Here is a 17,840-nt window from a genome sequence, read left to right on the forward strand (position 1 = left end):
TAGTCAACTTTGTGACAAAGGTTTTAAAGTGATTTTTGAAGCATCTCATTGCATCATCAAGGATATTCAAAATGATAAAACCATCTTCATGAGTCATAGATGTGATAATGTTTATGCTATAAATATTTCAAAATATGATAGTTATGATAGATGTTTTTCAAGCATGCATGATCAAAGTTGCTTGTGGCATAGGAGGTTGGGACATGCTAACATGGACCGCATTTCCCAACTCAACAAAGATGAACTTGTTAGAGGCCTTCCCAAAATAAATTTTTTAAAAATCAAAGTTTGTAAAGCTTGTCAAGTGGGAAAGCAAATCAAAAACTCTTTCAAAAACAAAAATTTTATTTTCATATCTAGGCCTCTTGAGTTGTTGCATATGGATTTATTTGGTCCCTCTAGGACTCCAAGTCTTGGAAAAAAATCTTATGCATATATTATTGTGAATGACTTCTCTAGATACACATAGGTCTTGTTTTTAAGTTAAAAGAATGAAACCTTTTCTGAGTTTTCAAAGTTTTGCAATAAGGTTCAAAATGAAAAAGGTTTTACAATTACTTGTATAAGAAGTGATCATGGAAGAGAATTTGAAAATATTGATTTTGAAGAATATTTCAATGAGCATGGAATTAACCACAATTTTTCGGCTCCTAGAACTCCCCAGCAAAATGGGATAGTTGAAAGGAAAAATAGAACTCTTCAAGAAATGGCTAGAACCATGCTAAATGAAAACAATTTACCAAAATATTTTTGGGCCGAAGCGGTTAACACTTCTTGTTATGTTTTAAATAGAATATTATTGAGGCCCAATCTTAAGAAAATTCCTTATGAGCTTTGGAAAAACGAGAAACTCAACATTAGCTATTTCAAAGTCTTTGGGTGCAAATGTTTTATATTAAACATCAAAGACAATCTTGGAAAATTTGATGCAAAATCGGATGTTGGAATTTTCCTTGGTTACTCAACTTCAAGTAAAGCTTTTAGAGTTTTTAACAAAATAACCATGATTGTAGAGGAGTTCATCCATGTTATTTTTTATGAATCTAACCATTCTCTCCAAGAAACAAAGAGTTTTGATGATGATTTAGGTTTAGAGACCTCCATGGAAAAATTACAAATTGAAGATAGAAGGCAATTAGAAGAAATTAGAGAGGATCCCAAGAAAGAAGAATCACCATTAGCACTACCCCCTCCTCACCAAGTGCAAGGTGAATCAAGTCAAGACCTTCCTAAAGATTGGAAGTTTGTCATCAACCACCCACAAGATCAAATTATAGGTAATTCATCTAGTGGGGTAATAACTAGATCATCTCTTAGAAATATTTGCAATAATCTTGCTTTAGAAATAAAATGGATGAAAATGGCATAAATGTTAGAAATAAAGCAAGATTGATAGCCCAAGGTTTTAATCAAGAAGAAAAGATAGATTATGAAGAAACCTTTGCCCCGATAGCTAGGTTGAAAGCCATTAGGATGCTACTTGTCTTTGCATGTTTTAAAGACTTTTCTTTATATCAAATGGATGTGAAAAGTGTTTTTTTAAATGGCCTTATAAATGAAGTATATGTTGAACAACCACCCAGTTTTCAAAGTTTTAACTTTCCTAACCATGTTTTTAAACTTAAAAAGGCATTTTATGGTTTGAAACAATCACCTAGAGCATGGTATGAAAGATTGAGTAAATTTCTTTTGAAAAAGGGTTTTAAAATGGGAAAAATTAACACAACTCTTTTCATAAAGACCAAAAAAAAATGCTCTTAGTTCAAATATATGTTGATGATATTATTTTTGGAGCTACTGATGTCTCTCTTTGTGAAGAATTTTCTAAGTGCATGCATAGTGAGTTTGAAATGAGCATGATGGGAGAACTCAACTTCTTCCTTGGACTGCAAATCAAGCAACTAAATGAAGGAACCTTCATCAATCAAGCAAAGTATATAAGAGATCTTCTCAAAAGGTTCAACATGGAAGAAGCCAAAACTCCAATGAGCTCAACGATCTAGCTTGATAAGGATGAGAAAGGTAAATCCATTGACTCAACTATGTATAGAGGCATGATAGGTTCTTTGTTATATTTGACCACTAGTAGACCCAATATTATGTATAGTGTATGCTTGTGTGATAGATTTCAATCTTGTCCTAAAGAATCTCATTTAAGTGTCTTAAAACGAATTCTTAGATATTTGAAAGGGACAATGGACATAGGCTTATGGTATCCTAAGAGTGATAACTTTGAATTAATTGGATTTTCGGATGCCGATTTTACCAGTTGTAGGGCTAAATGAAAAAACACTAGTGACACTTGTCATTTCCTAGGACACTCACTTGTTTCATGGCATAGTAAGAACCAAAATTTGGTAGCTTTGTCAACGGTTGAAGCTAAATACATAGCAGCCGGTTTATGTTGTGCACAAATTCTTTGGATGAAACAAACACTTGGTGATTTTGATTTATCTTTTGAGCATGTTCCTATTAAATGTGATAATACTAGTGCCATACATATATAAAAAAATCTCGTGCAATACTTTAGGAATAAGCATATAGAGATTAGACATCAATTTCTTAGAGACCATGCACAAAAGGGTGACATAACACTTGAATTTGTAAGCACAAAAAATTAACTTGTTGATATCTTTACAAAACCTCTAAGTGAAGAACAATTTGTTGACATTAGAATACAACTAGGAGTGATTTCTTTATGATCTAATGATTGCTTCTTGATGAATATATCTTCTGATTGCATGAATTTCATGTCATATGCATCATATAGACACATACTTAGATAAATGGTCAAATTTTGACCAAAAATCAAAATTCTCTTGGCATTGGGCATAAAAAATTGGGGATTTCAACTAAAAATGGCAGAGTGGGGATGAGAAAATGAGAAAATGCACAAAATGTGAAAATTCAAACCCATTGACCACGTTGACCAGACTGTCGACCGAACCAAGACCGATCGACCGATTCGTCAGGACTAGGTATTTAAAGAGACTCCCGTGCATTGTTTTCTCCACTGTTCTCCTCCATTTCTTCAGGGTTTTTCACATTTCGGCTTCCAGAGATCAGTTTAAGCAAGGTTTAGATCGATTGAAGGCTTTGGATTGGATTTTTGGGAGGATTAGAGGCTAGGGTTTTGGTTTTGGACTACACTTTCTTCCTCTCGCGTACCACAACCAGGGTTTTCTTCCTTTCCGCACGCCTAGGGTTTCGGTTATGAGTGCTTCTCTCTCTACCAACCTCGTCTCCTTTGTTTCTGTCATTCTCATGGCTCCTAGGAGAGAGTTGACTGCCTTTAGGGCACAGGGCAAGCGCCCAGCTGAGCCGTCTCAGCCCCCTCTATCGAAGGCTCGCCAATAGGCGAGGTTTGACACCTCTTTATTCAGCTCCGTGGAAGACTACCAATGGTACAAGCAAAAGTTTGCTTAGAGGAAAGTAGTTCTAGGGAAAAGTATCAATTTCTCCCAACTCCAGCATTTCGGATTTAAGGGATTGTTTGGTAGGATGGGTTGGCTACCCATGGTGACGGTTTCGGAGCTGATTTTTTCGACATTGGTGCGAGCGTTCTATTTGAGGACGACATATGGCATTGGTGGCCCGATTATTTCCACTATTAGAGGACTTGAGATTCAGCTAGACTTGGAAAGCATCTGCCGTATTTTCAATATTGCTCCAATTGGACTCAGGGTGTACGAGTCCAAGATTTGGCCCACTATGTCGGGTTTTGAGCTTAAAGAGGCCATTCAAAGAATGTGCGGACTTGCAGACGCCTAGAGGATGGGCAAACCATCGGCCCACAGCTTGACCGTGATCAATAGAGTACTACACCACATGATTTGCTCTATCTTGCTACCACGAGGCGGACACAAAGACAAGGTCTCCTATTATGAGGAATTCCTCGTGGACTCTATTCTAACGGGGAGATGAATTCACTTGGGGTATTTGATGATGATGCACATGATCTCATGTTGCGAGAGCATGACCCGTGTACTCCCTTATGGTAGAGTGTTCAAGGATGTCGGAGTTGATTGGAGCAAAGAGATAGATTTTGAGGCTCCCAACATATATGATACATATGATGAGCAGTCTTTGGGGAGAATGAAATTTGAGAAGGCCCTCGATGGTTCTTGGATTAGGAGAGCAAAGAGACCACCAACACAGGCCCGAGGATAGGGACAGGTACATCCTGGCGTAAAAAAGGAGGCCAAGATATGAGAGATAAATGGTGGAGTAGACCCTTAGAGAGGCTTTCAATAGATAGATCTCGAGCTTGACATTCCTCCACTCCAATCAGAGGGTGTTTAGTTTGAGGCCATATTTTCTGAGCCGATGATGTTTGATCTGACTTACACAGTGGGACCATCTTCTCAGCTATCATTCACTGAGCCTCCTCACATAAAGATACCACCTCATCAGGCACCTCACGGTCCTAATCATGCACCTTGGATGGATCTATCTGCTCAAATTAGCTCTCTCGGCACTCGCATGAAGGAGCTTGCAGTAGTCAATGATACTCGATTCTACTCCATGGAGGATCGCATGAATCGATATCAGACTGGTTTCACTTCTCAATTTGAGTATTTGTAGCAGAGATTTGAGTGTATGGATGATCACATGGATCAACAGTGGGCTGGGTTTGAGCATCTCCAGCGAAGGATTGAGTGCATTGAGAGTCGCCAGAAGAGTCAGCATAAGGAGATGATGGCTTACCTACGCTCCGTGTTTCCACCTCCACTTCCTTAGCCTTGATTTCATAGAGACCTCCTTCGTTTCTTTTTTATATTGCCAAAAAAGGGAGAGATATTTAGGATCTAGGAGACTTACATGCATATCATTGTCATATCTTTTGTTTGGATTATATATATAATAGGCTTATATGTTTCATGTACATTTGACTTATATATGATATGTTATATGTTTCATGACTTACACTGTTTCATATTGAAAATTTGCATGTCTTGATTATCTTGGTTTTAACTTCATAAATTTTGATTGATTGATCCATGATTGGTTTGAGAGGGAGATTTTTCTTCTCCTAGATAACCAAGGTTTGTCATCATAAAAAAATGGGAGATTGTTAGCCCAAGGGTTCTCCTAATTAGGTTTTGATGATAACAAACCATGGTAAAGTTACTAATTGGATTGAATTGTAAAGAATCTCAAGTATTAATTTGGAAATTTATCAAATGACCTAATGGATACAAGATCAAGACGTCTAGAAGACCTTTAATCATAGAAAAAAATTGTAAGATGAATACATGGGTGCACTTAGGTTTTACATATCATTTCATGCATCTTTGGAAAACTCAGTTTATTCTCTAAAGTTACAATTTCATTAAAACCCGAGTTTTATCAAATGTACCTTAAGCAAAACATTTCAAAATTGGCATATTAATTTACCTAAAGACCTTACCTAAGTGTTAGAAAAGAAAAGAACATAAAAAGATAGGTTTTCGGGGCCCAAAGGTTGAACCGGTTGAAGAACTAGGCCAACAGGCTAAGGTATTGGTCGATCGGTTACCCTTGCCCGGTCGAGGTCCGATTGAGGAGTGCTAAAAAAATTCTCTCTCATCCAATAGTCTTCCCTTCCTAGTCGAGGTATCCTCATTCCCGATTGACCTTCGATCGAGGTCCGGTTAAAGCAACAGTAACCTACCAAAGTATTAAATGCTCCAACGGTTAGTGAACCGGTCGACCCCCAACTCAACCGATTGAGGCAGCTTTTTGTTTTTCTTGGCTCCTGAGGTTAGACACCTATAAATTGAGAGCTTCACTTCATTTATGACATAGAGAACACTTGCATTTAATTATCTACCCACTTGTTCTTGCCTTAAAAGCTCTCATTTCTTTCTTGGTGCATTAAATCTTCACTTGCATATCTTTTAGTGCACCCTTGTGAGTCATCCTAGCTTTGATTTGTATTTGAGCCATTATTGAGCTAGGTTGACAGAAGAACATCTTTGTAAATTGAGTGTTAGAGCGTTCAAGTGAGTTGAATCTTGAAGAGATTGTGTAAGAGCCCATTAGAGTCGGGATCCAAGTGTAAAAGAGATTAGAAGCTTGGTTGAAGCTTCAAGTTAGTGGAACTCTTGCTCGGTTAGGAGATTGAGGAGAGTGGATGTAGGCAAGGAAGTGTCAAACCACTATAAAATCTGAGTTTGAATTCTCTAACTTTATCTCTTTATATTTGCTTCTATTGTGCTTGAATTTGTTGTGTTGAAAAAGTTTTTAAAAAACCCAATTCACCCTTCTCTTGGGTATTTTTCTCATTTAAGATTAGCCTTTATTTTCTCAAATATTATAAAAAAAATTAAAGTAAATTACTTTTGAAATTTTGTTATTTTTTACATTTACAATTTAGATTTTAATACAAAGAAGACTAATAGTACATTTTATTGAGGATGAAATATTTTCGTCTCCAATATTGAGTTTTTACAACAAAAAAATTTCTTCTCTAATAAATTTCTTTATTCCTCCTTCTAATGGTATTAGGACAATAATTTTGTCCCTCGTTGTGAGGTTTTTCCTCTCCAAAACTATTTAACAACAAAATAATTTTTATTGCCCATTATTTACCTTTTGGGACAACATTAAGTTTTCATCTCCTAATACATTTTCTACCATGAAATATTTTGTTATTAAAATTTATGATGTCGTCAAAAATAATTTGGCCTCATTTCACACTCAATTAAAATTTTAGACACAAATTTTTGTAACAAAATCAAATTTTGTTTCCCAAAATCATATTTGGAGACAAAATTATATTCATGTCCAAAAAAATTGTGCCAAAAGGTAGAATTTCTTGTAGTGCCTTTACTTATTAGATGAACGATAAAAAAATTTCCTTTATCATTCTCTCTCTCTCTCTTTAACATGTAAGCTAAATAAATAAATAAATAAATAAACAAGAATACATTTCTTCAAAGAATTTTACCTTAAATTTTACTCTATAGAGAATAAAAATTGTCAATGGTAAAATCAATCTCAACATTTATCTCTTTGTTCTTCTCTTTTTTATTTCTTCATCTATCTTTCTAGGGATTTTCTATCATCTTCAGATTCTTCAGACTTATATATATTTAAAACTAAAACTCCCCAAACTTGGTTTAAAATTTGTAACTCCCCAATCATGGTTTAAAATTGTAACTTTTTTATTTTTTTATTTTGTTTTTAATAATGTATCCTTATCTTTATCCTTATTATTATTATTCTATGAACTAAATTAGGAATTTTAGACTATCCACTCTTTAAATTAGGAATATTATTTAAACCTATTTTAACCTAACAAAAATTTTATATCAATTGGTACTAATTTATTCCTACAATAATTAAATTTAAATGTAAGAATTTATTCTTTTTTTCTTCATACATTATTGAGTACTAAATTAATATATATATATATATATATATAATTTTTTTTATATTGTACATTGCATATTTTATTTTTCCTATTTTCCTTTATTATTCATGTTTTATTCACATCAAATATCCATTTTGCACTACATTTTTTTATTGAACAACTAAAATAATTTTTTTTTATGTATTTATCTTTATATTTTTCTTGGAAACCTTACTTCTTAAATCTATAGAATTTTTCATCAAACTAAATATAGTTTTTTATTTTAGAATTATATTGTATATAAATTTCTTTCAAATAACAATAAAAACTCTCAAACTCACAAAGACCTTGTTTTTGTCTAGGGTTATATTAGAGAAAACATTCATCATACTACTATTAATTTTTTTTTCTTTTCTTACTTCCTAAACCTTTACTTATTAGATGAACGATAAAAATTTCTCCTTCTCGTTCTCTCTCTGTCTCTCTTCAACATGTAAGTTAAATATATATATATAAAAGAATACATTTCTTCAAAGACTTACCTTAAATTTTACTCTATAGAAAATAAAAATAATCAATGGTAAAATCAATCTCAACATTTATCTTTTTGTTCTTCTCTTTTTTATTTCTTCACCTATCCCTCTAGGGGTTTTCTATCATCTCTAGATTCTTTAGATTTGTTATATATATATATATTTAAAACCGAAACTCTCCTAACTTGGTTTAAAATTTGTAACTCCCCAATTGTGGTTTAAAATTGTAGCTTTTTTTTATTTTTTATTTTGTTTTCAATAATGTATCCTTATCTTTATCCTTATTATTATTATTATTATTATTATTATTATTATTATTATTATTATTATTATTATTATTATTATTATTCTATGAACTAAATTAGGAATATTAAACTATCCCCTTTTTAAAAAAAAGTTTAGTCTTCTAAACTTAGCATACTTGAAATTAGAAAAAAAAAATGTGAAAACTTTTCCCTCATCTCATCTTCAAGTCCCCAAATCACCTCTCATTTAGAGTTATTACTCCATTGAACTTTGACTAATTTGATTGTTACAAGAAGAAACATCTTATCCATCATGTCAACAATCTGAATTGGAACTTCCTCATAAGATAGATTTTATGCTAAATGAATCGGTTAAAGTTCCACAACATGTGAAGGATCATAAACATACTTTTTTAATGCTGATACGTGAAACACATTAGGAACCTTTTCCAAACTTGGGGGTAAAGCCACCCTTTATGCTAAGGTGCTAACTTTATCCAAAATTTCAAATGGTCCCACAAACCTAGGACTAAGTTTTCTTTTCAAACAAAATCTCATAACCAACTTAAGAGGTGATACTATGAGAAACACATGATCACCAACCTAGAACTCTAAATTTCACCTTCTATTATCAATATAGCTATTTTGTATACTCTGAGCTATTTTTAATCTTTCTCTTATTAAAGCAATTTTTTTATAAGTTTCTTGAACTAATTCTGGTTCCAAAAATTTTATCTCACCAACCTCATCCCAATAAACAAAGGACCTACACTTTCGACCAAACAAAGCTTCAAAAGGTGGCTTCCTACTTTGAAAACTATTGTTGTAGGCAAACCCCACTAAGAGTAGATGGTTGTCCCGATTACCTCCAAAATCTAAAATACATGCCCAAATCATATCTTCCAAAATTTGAATTACCCTTTCTGATTGTCCATTGGATTGAGGATGAAAGGTTGTACTAAAATTTAGCAGAGTTACCATAGCTTTTTGCAACCTCTTCTAAAATTGGGAAGTAAAACGGGCGTCTCAATTTGATACTATAGATATTGGAAATCCATACATCCTCACAATCTCCTTAACATACAACAAGGCTAATTTGTCCAAGGACCAAGTAGTTTGAATGGGTAAAAAGTGGGTTAATTTAGTTAGTTTATAAACAATCACCCACACAACATTACTTCCCACCACAAATTTGGGAAAGCTAAAAACAAAATCCATTGTAATGTGTTCCCACTTCTAATTAGGAATGAGAAGTGGTTTCAACATACCTAATAGACGTTGATACTCGGTTTTGACCTACTAACAAGTCAAGAATTGGGTAATATATTAAGCGACACCACGCTTCAAACTAGGTCACCAGTAAAGTTATCTCAAATCCTGTTACATTTTGGTCTCATTGGGGTAGACTACAAACTTAGAGGAGTGAGCTTCCTTTAAAAGCTTTTTCATGAGATTTCCAACTTAGGTCACATACATACAAACAAATTCTAAATCTCAATATTCCATCATCTAGAAGTACAAAGTAAAACTTAGTTCCCCTTCCTATATATAATTTGAACGACCTGTAGATCATCTATTTGTAAGGACTTGATCATCTCAAACAAATTTAGTTGAACCTTAAGATGAGCAAATAATACTCCAAACTATAAAACTTCAAATTAAACTAGTAGTCTATTCAATTCGAATAACATATATGGTTTTCTAACCCTCAAGGCTACTAAAGAACCAAAAGACTTCTTACTTAAAGCATTTACTACTATATTCGCATCACCATAATGATATAGAATAAAGCGGTTATAGTTCTTGAGGAGTTCAAGCCACTTTCTCTATCTCATATTCAATTCTTTTTTAGAAAACAAACACTTTAATCTTTTATAATTAGTGTAGATCTCACATGTCTCACCATACAAATAGTGTCTCCATATCTTAAGAGCAAAAATCACTATTGCTAATTCCAAATCATGAGTAGGATAGTTTCACTCATAAGGTTTCAATTACCTAGAAGGATAATTGATGACTTTCCCCTCCTGCATGAGAACACAACCAAGCCCTTAATGTGAAACATCACTATAAATAACATAACCCATCGAACTTGAGGGGACTGTTAACATTAGAGTAGTTACCAATCTATTCTTCAACCCTTGGAAGCTTTTCTCACAACCATTAGACCACAAAAATTTGACCCTCTTTTTAGTAAGCTTTGTTAAAGGTTCTTAGAGATTCCCTTTGAAATGTTTGTAATAACCACCTAAACCTAGGGGACTCCTAACCTTAGTTACCGAGTTAGGCTTGCTCCAACTAAGTCTACCGATATTCCCTCCTTGGAGATTACATGGCTAAGAAATAAAACTCTATCCAACCAAAATTCACATTTCTTAAGCTTAAAAAAAAAAAAAAAAAAAGTTGATCTAGGTTTAGGAAGTAAGAAAAATAATAATAATAATAATAATAAATAGTAGTACGATGAATTTTTTTCTCTAATTTAACCCTAGACAAAAACAAAGTCTTCATGAGTGTGAGAGTTTTTATTATTATTTGAAAGAAATTTATATATAATACAATTCTAAAATAAAAAATCAGTATTTAGTTTGAAGAAAAATTCTATAGATTTAAGAAGTAAGGTTTCCAAGAAAAATATAAAGATAAATACATTTAAAAAAAATCATTTTAGTTGTTCAATGATATTCGATGTGAATAAAACATGAATAATAAAGGAAAATAGGAAAAATAAAATATGTAATGTACAATAGAAAAAAAAACATTAATTAGGATAATTATATATATATATATATATATTAATTTAGTACTCAATAATGTATGAAGAAATAAAGAATAAATTCTTACATTTAAATTTAATTATTATAAGAATAAATTGGTACCAAGTGATATAAAATTTCTATTAGGTTAAAATAGGTTTATATTAATAAGATTTATTTTATTTTTTTAGGTAAATCCTAAGTTTAATCAACTTCCTTGCCGAGTTCAACTTTTACTAGGTAAGGAATTATGACCCTTAAATATTTTCTAAAGTATTATTTTTCTAAAAGGGTAGGAAAATATTTTACTATATGAAGAATATTTTATATTGTGAAAAATATTACTATTATTATATATTCTGATATCTGGCCCTAGTCAATAGGGGTTGTGTTGTTGACCCTCATTACTTAATTGTATAAGGATTGGAAAACCTAGTCAATGGGATAGTCACTAACCCTCATTACTTAAGTGTATGAGGATTGAAAAACCTAGTTAGTGGGATAATCACTAGTCTGATGGTACCATATGATTGGTTAGTCCCTTCTGAATTGAAGGATCATCTGTTTCTAAAGATCCCATTAGTTTGGGAAAATAATTTTTTTTATACCTATATGTTTGAAGATTATATTATGTTATGTCACTTTCTTTTTTTACATATAAAATAAATCGTTAGTATATTCCTTATTGAGCTAAAGCTTACTACTTTTGCTTTTCAAAACCCCTTTTAGGTTCCCCAAATGTAGATGGAAATGAGTGACATTGAATATAGGACGGGTTCTTGTTAGTTAAGTTTATGGTAGGCCTTAAAGCCTTTGTTTAGACATGATGATTTGGACCATGTGTTATGTTTTAATTATCAAGTTAATTTGAACAAAATTAGTATTTCATAATTATGTGAATCATGAAACTTCTATCTTAGAAAAATAATTTTAACTCTATGAACTCACTCTTAAGGGGAATGTATGAATTTTGTTCTTTTTTATTATTTAATCATTTTTGCATATTTTGCCTTTATGTTGGACATCCAAAATTTACAAGGTTAGCCCTAGCCTCAGGACATAAGGTGTTACACTATATATATATATAAAATGATTTGAAATAATGTAATTTAAATATGATTTGAAATAATGTAATTTAAATATGATTTGAAATAGATTGCAATAATGTAATTCAAATAGGTCTATTATAATAGTAATTTAATTTTTTTTTTCCTTTTTTTAATCTTTGGATCATAACATTTGATAAACCTTTTGGTTTTGGCCAAAATTTAACATTTTAAAAAATAATTATTGGTTTTTGTTATTAAATAGAATTGAAAAAAAATGGACATCATTGTTATAAACTGAATTGAATGATTTCTTTCAATTAATTCAACTTTTAATAGATGAGAATTCATTACATGGATTCAATCGTATACACCCTAAAGTTGACAGCAAATTTATGGGAAGGATAAAAGGAATGAAGACTTATAATTTTATATTTTGATATAGCATTCGACACAAGAAAAGTATTCAAGAACAAAAGTGTTTGTTTTTTCAACTTGCTTTCAAACCTTAAGTAGTTTGTTTTTTTACTTTTTCTTGATTTATTACTTATTTTTTTTAAAAATTGATTAAATAGAAAAAAATAAAATATTTGATTTTTTTTAATACTAAAAATAGTTAAACGTAATATCATAATTACAGGGAACCTGTTGAATTTTATTTTATTTTTTTTGTTACTTTTTAACACTTAATAGAAATACAATATTAAAAAATAAACTAGCTTAATACTTAAGGCTATCAAGCAATATTTAGTTTTAAATTCCATTTAGAATTAAGTGAAAGAAAACAAATACTGCCTATGTTTTAAGTATAGCATGTGTTTTAAAAAAATTTCAAACTCATCCCTAACCTATTTATTTAAATTCTAATCCCGCCTTCATCTCTACTAGTACATATTAAAATGTGGGTTCCACACAAATAAATTAACGTGGTGGCCGTGTTGGAGACATGCTTAGAATATGATACAATGGGAGTATGAGAATATATACAAAACATAGAAGCATATAAAACATATAAATAAATGTATGAAATCATAAGAAATTGGGTGCAGCATATAAAAACATATTGCTTTAAGAATTCTGGTGTGCTGAAAATAAAGTTTGGTGGGCTATGACTGCAATCCTTAGGATCGTAAGATATCATGCTTATGCTTTTGTGTGTGTTAATATAATGGCTAGTGACATCTAAAAACCAAAGCACAATGTTTCATGTGCTGAGCATGCATTGTGCCTTTGTGATAACAGGTACTTTGATTACAAGATTATAGGATTTCTAATCTCAGTGCTTGCAACTTGGGGTGCAATATGTGCCTACTAGAAGGGAAGAAGAAGAATCACTTTTGCTAGAAGGCATAGAAAAGCAAGGACCTTATTTAACTTTGTACGGTACAATGCCTATCATAGAGTTGCCCTGCGATATCATCAGAATTCAACCTTTTTTCCTTTTCTATGTACAAACCTTTCCATCTTCAAAGATTTCCTCTATAGATCACATCCACACATTTTCATTCCACACATTCTCATTCAGTTTTTTATGCCCAAATTTGTATGTTCTGCTGGGATTGCAGTTGAAGTTATTGTCACCCCCAAAGCCATACTTGGTGCGGTACCCTGTGTAGTCCCTAAAATTAAAGGGCACTTCTTCTATAAGTCGAAGCCCAACTCTTGAGGCTAGAAATTTCAAATTCCACTCACGAAAGAAGCCATTGCTTTTGTGAGTAATGTGGATTTCTCCATCTATGTGAATCAACTTCTTAGCATTTTCTAAAAACAGCTGTACCAGCAGTTGATTTCGCCTGCAAGAAGAAACAATGATATAGAAGGAAAATTTTCATGTAAGAATTGGGAATACAGGCTATACATAAATTCAATTCATAGGAGCTTTTCAAAGAAAGAATCTACCAACCAGATCACAGGGAAAAAATCCAGCGAATGGGAAGTTGTAAACAACTCGATCAAAACTCATGCATTTGAATGGGAAAACGTTTGCCATTTTGGTGGCATCAACATCATGCATGACCTTAGCTCCCAAGCTCCGTAGTGTATCGATGTTGGACAAGGCATGCCTATAGTTTGTGCTCAAAAACTCAGAAAATTGCAGTTGATAGTCGTCAATTAAGGCCATAAGACAAACCCCAAATGGGTGCTGGGGCACATGCTAATCAAGGTTTACTCGGGACTAGAATGAGAAAATACCCAAATCAATCAAAATCATGACATTCATGAGAAACACTCAAAGAAGATTACCAACTTATGATTCAGGATTTCTTATTTGTTACCTATAGAATCATGAGAAGTAGCGGTTATGTTTGTAGCAGAAGCAAAAGCCACAGCCAAAGACGCAGAGAATGAGAAGTCCCCTTCACCCAGCAGCAATATTTTGTACTCACTGCTGTAGTGCTTTATCCATCTTACTCCAAGCTTTCCTTCCTCTACGTCTTCTTCACAGCTGCTGTAGTCCCACCAATTTTTTCCTACCGCTCCTCTGGTTCGTTCTTCGTTTTCTTCAATTATGTCGTAATGGTGGAGCCGTGCAGAAACTTGCTTCTCATCACCTACAACTTGGACTTTAAATTTTGCAGGAATTAACAGATCCAATGCATCATCAGACCTGGAATTGCTGCGTGAGTCCAAGCTCAGTGGAAAACCCAGAGAGTTTCGCTGCGATGCACCATTGATGCCTGAGTTGCTGCTTGGGACAGAGCTCAGTGGAAGAGTCACTGGATTTGGCTGGAAATGGGATGCACCACTCACGCTAGAGTGGCTGCAGGAGCTAGAGAGTAGTGAAGAATGAGTCTGTATCTTTGGCTGAGCATGAGAAGTACCACTTGGCCTGGATAGGCCACACGAGTTGGAGCTGAGTGGCTGAGGAGTCTGCACTGGTTTTGGGTAAAAATAGGTTGTGCTGGATTGGCTGCATGAGCTAGAACTTAGCTGTTGGTGAGTCTCTAGTTTTGGTTGGACAGGGGATGATACAGTCGTGCTGGAGAGGCCACATGAGCTCAAGTTGAGTGGCTGATGAGTGTGCACTAGTTTTGGGTAAAAATGGGTTGTGCTGGATTGGCTGCATGAGCTAGAACTCAGTTGTTGGTGAATCTCTAGTTTTGGCTGGAGAGGCCACATGAGCTCAAGTTGAGTGGCTGATGAGTCTGCACTAGTTTTGGGTAAAAATGGGTTGTGCTGGATTGGCTGCATGAGCTAGAACTCAGTTGTTGGGGAGTCTCTAGTTTTGGCTGGACAGGGGATGATACAGTCGTGCTGGAGAGGCCACATGAGCTCAAGTTGAGTGGCTGATGAGTCTGCACTAGTTTTGGGTAAAAATGGTTTGTGCTGGATTGGCTTCATGAGCTAGAACTCAGTTGTTGGGGAGTCTCTAGTTTTGGCTGGACAGGGGATGATACAGTCGCGATAGAGAAGCCACATGAGCTCGAGTTTAGTTGATGATGAGTCTGTAGTGTTGGCTGAAGACGTGATGCACTACTTGTTTTGGAGTGGCTGAATGGGCTGGAGCTAGAGTTAGAGCTAGAGCTCACTGGAGGCGGAGGATGAGTCCGTAGATTTGTCTGCAATGCGTAGTCCCTACATGATTCTAAGCTCGGTGGAGAAGTAAATGGATTCGGTGGCAACGCAGGCCTTGAGCTTGAAGAATTGGTGTCTGAGGCAAATCTCGGCGGAGAAATCAGGGGTAGTTTTTCACTTGGCTTCTTTTTATCATCTTTTTCACCCCACAACCAGCGAATAATAACGGAGAGGATTTGACCCATTGAATCACCCGTCCCCCCCTTCTTTTTCTTCTTCCTTCATCAAGGAGCCTGTAAACATAGAAATGTCCCTTGTCATGAAAACCATGCGGGCGTGCACTGCAATGTCAATGGACTTGACACAGGTCCCACCAACATTGCATTAAATTTTCCTTCTCGGACAAGTAAGATAAGGAATGCCTCTGCCACACACTGTTGAGAAATATAAGAAGATATTACCCACAAAGCCTATCATGTTAACATTCAAGTCATCCCACATCGGAATAAGAGAGAGGCTTTTCGGTCTCACCCCATAGGGGTTCCCTCATAAAAAGGGCTTTACATATCAGACCGAGACATTAATAGTGGGATTCTTTTTCTTTTCAAATCAATATGACTCAAATGCAACATTCATTGTATTCGGGATTCAAATTGTGCTGGGTTGTGCTGGATTGGCTGCATGAGCTAGAACTCATTTGTTGGTGAGTCTCTAGTTTTGGCTGGACAGGGGATGATACAGTCGCGATAGAGAGGCCACATGAGCTCGAGTTGAGTTGATTATGAGTCTGTAGTGTTGGCTGAAGACGTGATGCACCACTTGTTTTGGAGTGGGTGAATGGGTTAGAGCTAGAGCTAGAGTTAGAGCTAGAGCTCAGTGGAGGCGTAGGATGAGTCCGTAGATTTGTCTGCAATGTGTAGTCCCTACATGATCCTAAACTCGGTGGAGAAGTAATTGGATTTGGTTGCAACGCAGGCCTTGAGATTGAAGAGTTGGTGTCTGAGCCCAATCTCGGTGGAGAAATCAGGGGTAGTTTTTCACTTGGCTTCTTTTTATTATCTTTTTCACCCCACAACCAGCGAATAATAATGGAGAGAATTTGATCCATTGAATCACCCGTCCCCCTTATTTTTCTTCTTTTTCTTCTTCTTCTTCATCTAGGAGCCTGTAAACATAGAAATGTCCCTTGTCATGAAAACCATGCGGGCGTGCACTGCAATGTCAATGGACTTGACACAGGTCCCACCAACATTGCATTAAATTTTCCTTCTCGGACAAGTAAGATAAGGAATGCCTCTGCCACATACTGTTGAGAAATATAAGAAGATATTACCCACAAAGCCTATCATGTTAACATTCAAGTCATCCCACATCCTAATAAGAGAGAGGCTTTTCGGTCTCACCCCATAGGGGTTCCCTCATAAAAAGGGCTTTACCAACTATTTTTCTTTTTATTATTATATTTTAAAAGTATCGCTGCAGTATCATTTCATAACATATTAAATCAGGTGTCATTTCATATCAAATCATTGTAGCCTGCTTGACTACTCCAATTCCCAAGCCTTTCTCCTCCTTTTTGAATGTTGATTCCATCAATGTCTAGTTTCTAGTGATGTAGGGTTGTGTGAGTCTTTCTCTGCCATATCAGACCGAGACATTAATAGTGGGATTCTTTTTTTCTTTTCAAATCAATATGACTCAAATGCAACATTCATTGTATTCGGGATTCAAATTGTCAACAAATGAACCAAAAATCATCTTCACAGCCAAATCTACAACTACTAAACATCTTTTCCCTGTAAAACTAGTAAAATTTTCATCCAGACATGTTGATTAACTATAGAAGAACATGCTTCTGCATTCATCCCCATCTAAGTTCAGCATTTTAGCAGAAACTCAATATGAAAAAACAGAATGACAGAAAGGGTAAAAGGGCGCCAATATCAATACCATGAATGCAGATGAGCTTGTGGATGATGAGAGCTTTGTTGAGACCAGAGATCAAAGCTCCCAAATCAGAGTTTTCCCACAAAGATCGGACGAGATCAAACACTAGTGATGCTTGGCTTGCAGGAGATCCATCAGTGTTGGGTGTGAGAGATGAGAGTTGTGCTGAGAGTGAAGGGGGAGCAATATCAGAAGGTAAAGAAGTTTCCCATGATTCGTACGTCCAAAGACTTGGTTGGACTTGGCCATTTTTACGCTACGTGGAGGCACTCTATTCAGATTAATAAAGTGATAAAAGAAAAAAATTAGGAAAGAAGTCCATTGCATCAAAGAATTTGATACCCAAAGTCATGGAAGTAATTAAAACAGATTGATGATGATGATGGTTGTACCAAACAGCATTTGATACCCAACCCACCAATCATAAAATTCAGTGACATGGGAGTGTATAAAGCAAAATA

General features: G+C 34.6%; 1 protein-coding gene across 2 annotated transcripts; it reads right to left on the reverse strand.

Annotated features, from left to right (window-relative positions):
• Positions 1-13,099: 13,099 nt before the first annotated feature.
• Positions 13,100-17,608, reverse strand: LOC100266498 (uncharacterized). Of its 2 annotated transcripts, none has more exons than XM_059735569.1 (4): positions 17,383-17,608; positions 14,193-16,597; positions 13,820-13,979; positions 13,100-13,709 (listed from the first exon to the last, which is right to left on the reverse strand). In XM_059735569.1, the coding sequence occupies exons 2-3, from the start codon at positions 15,106-15,108 to the stop codon at positions 13,876-13,878; spliced, it is 1,020 nt and encodes a 339-aa protein (XP_059591552.1). In that variant the 5' UTR covers positions 15,109-16,597; positions 17,383-17,608; the 3' UTR covers positions 13,100-13,709; positions 13,820-13,875. The 2 variants fall into 2 exon arrangements, with proteins under 2 accessions (XP_059591552.1, XP_059591553.1); XM_059735570.1 differs by having other exon boundaries at positions 13,820-14,092.
• Between the last annotated feature and the right edge of the window lie 232 nt (positions 17,609-17,840).

Source organism: Vitis vinifera, chromosome 19 (assembly GCF_030704535.1).
Source record: "Vitis vinifera cultivar Pinot Noir 40024 chromosome 19, ASM3070453v1".
Classification (NCBI taxonomy): Eukaryota; Viridiplantae; Streptophyta; class Magnoliopsida; order Vitales; family Vitaceae; genus Vitis; species Vitis vinifera.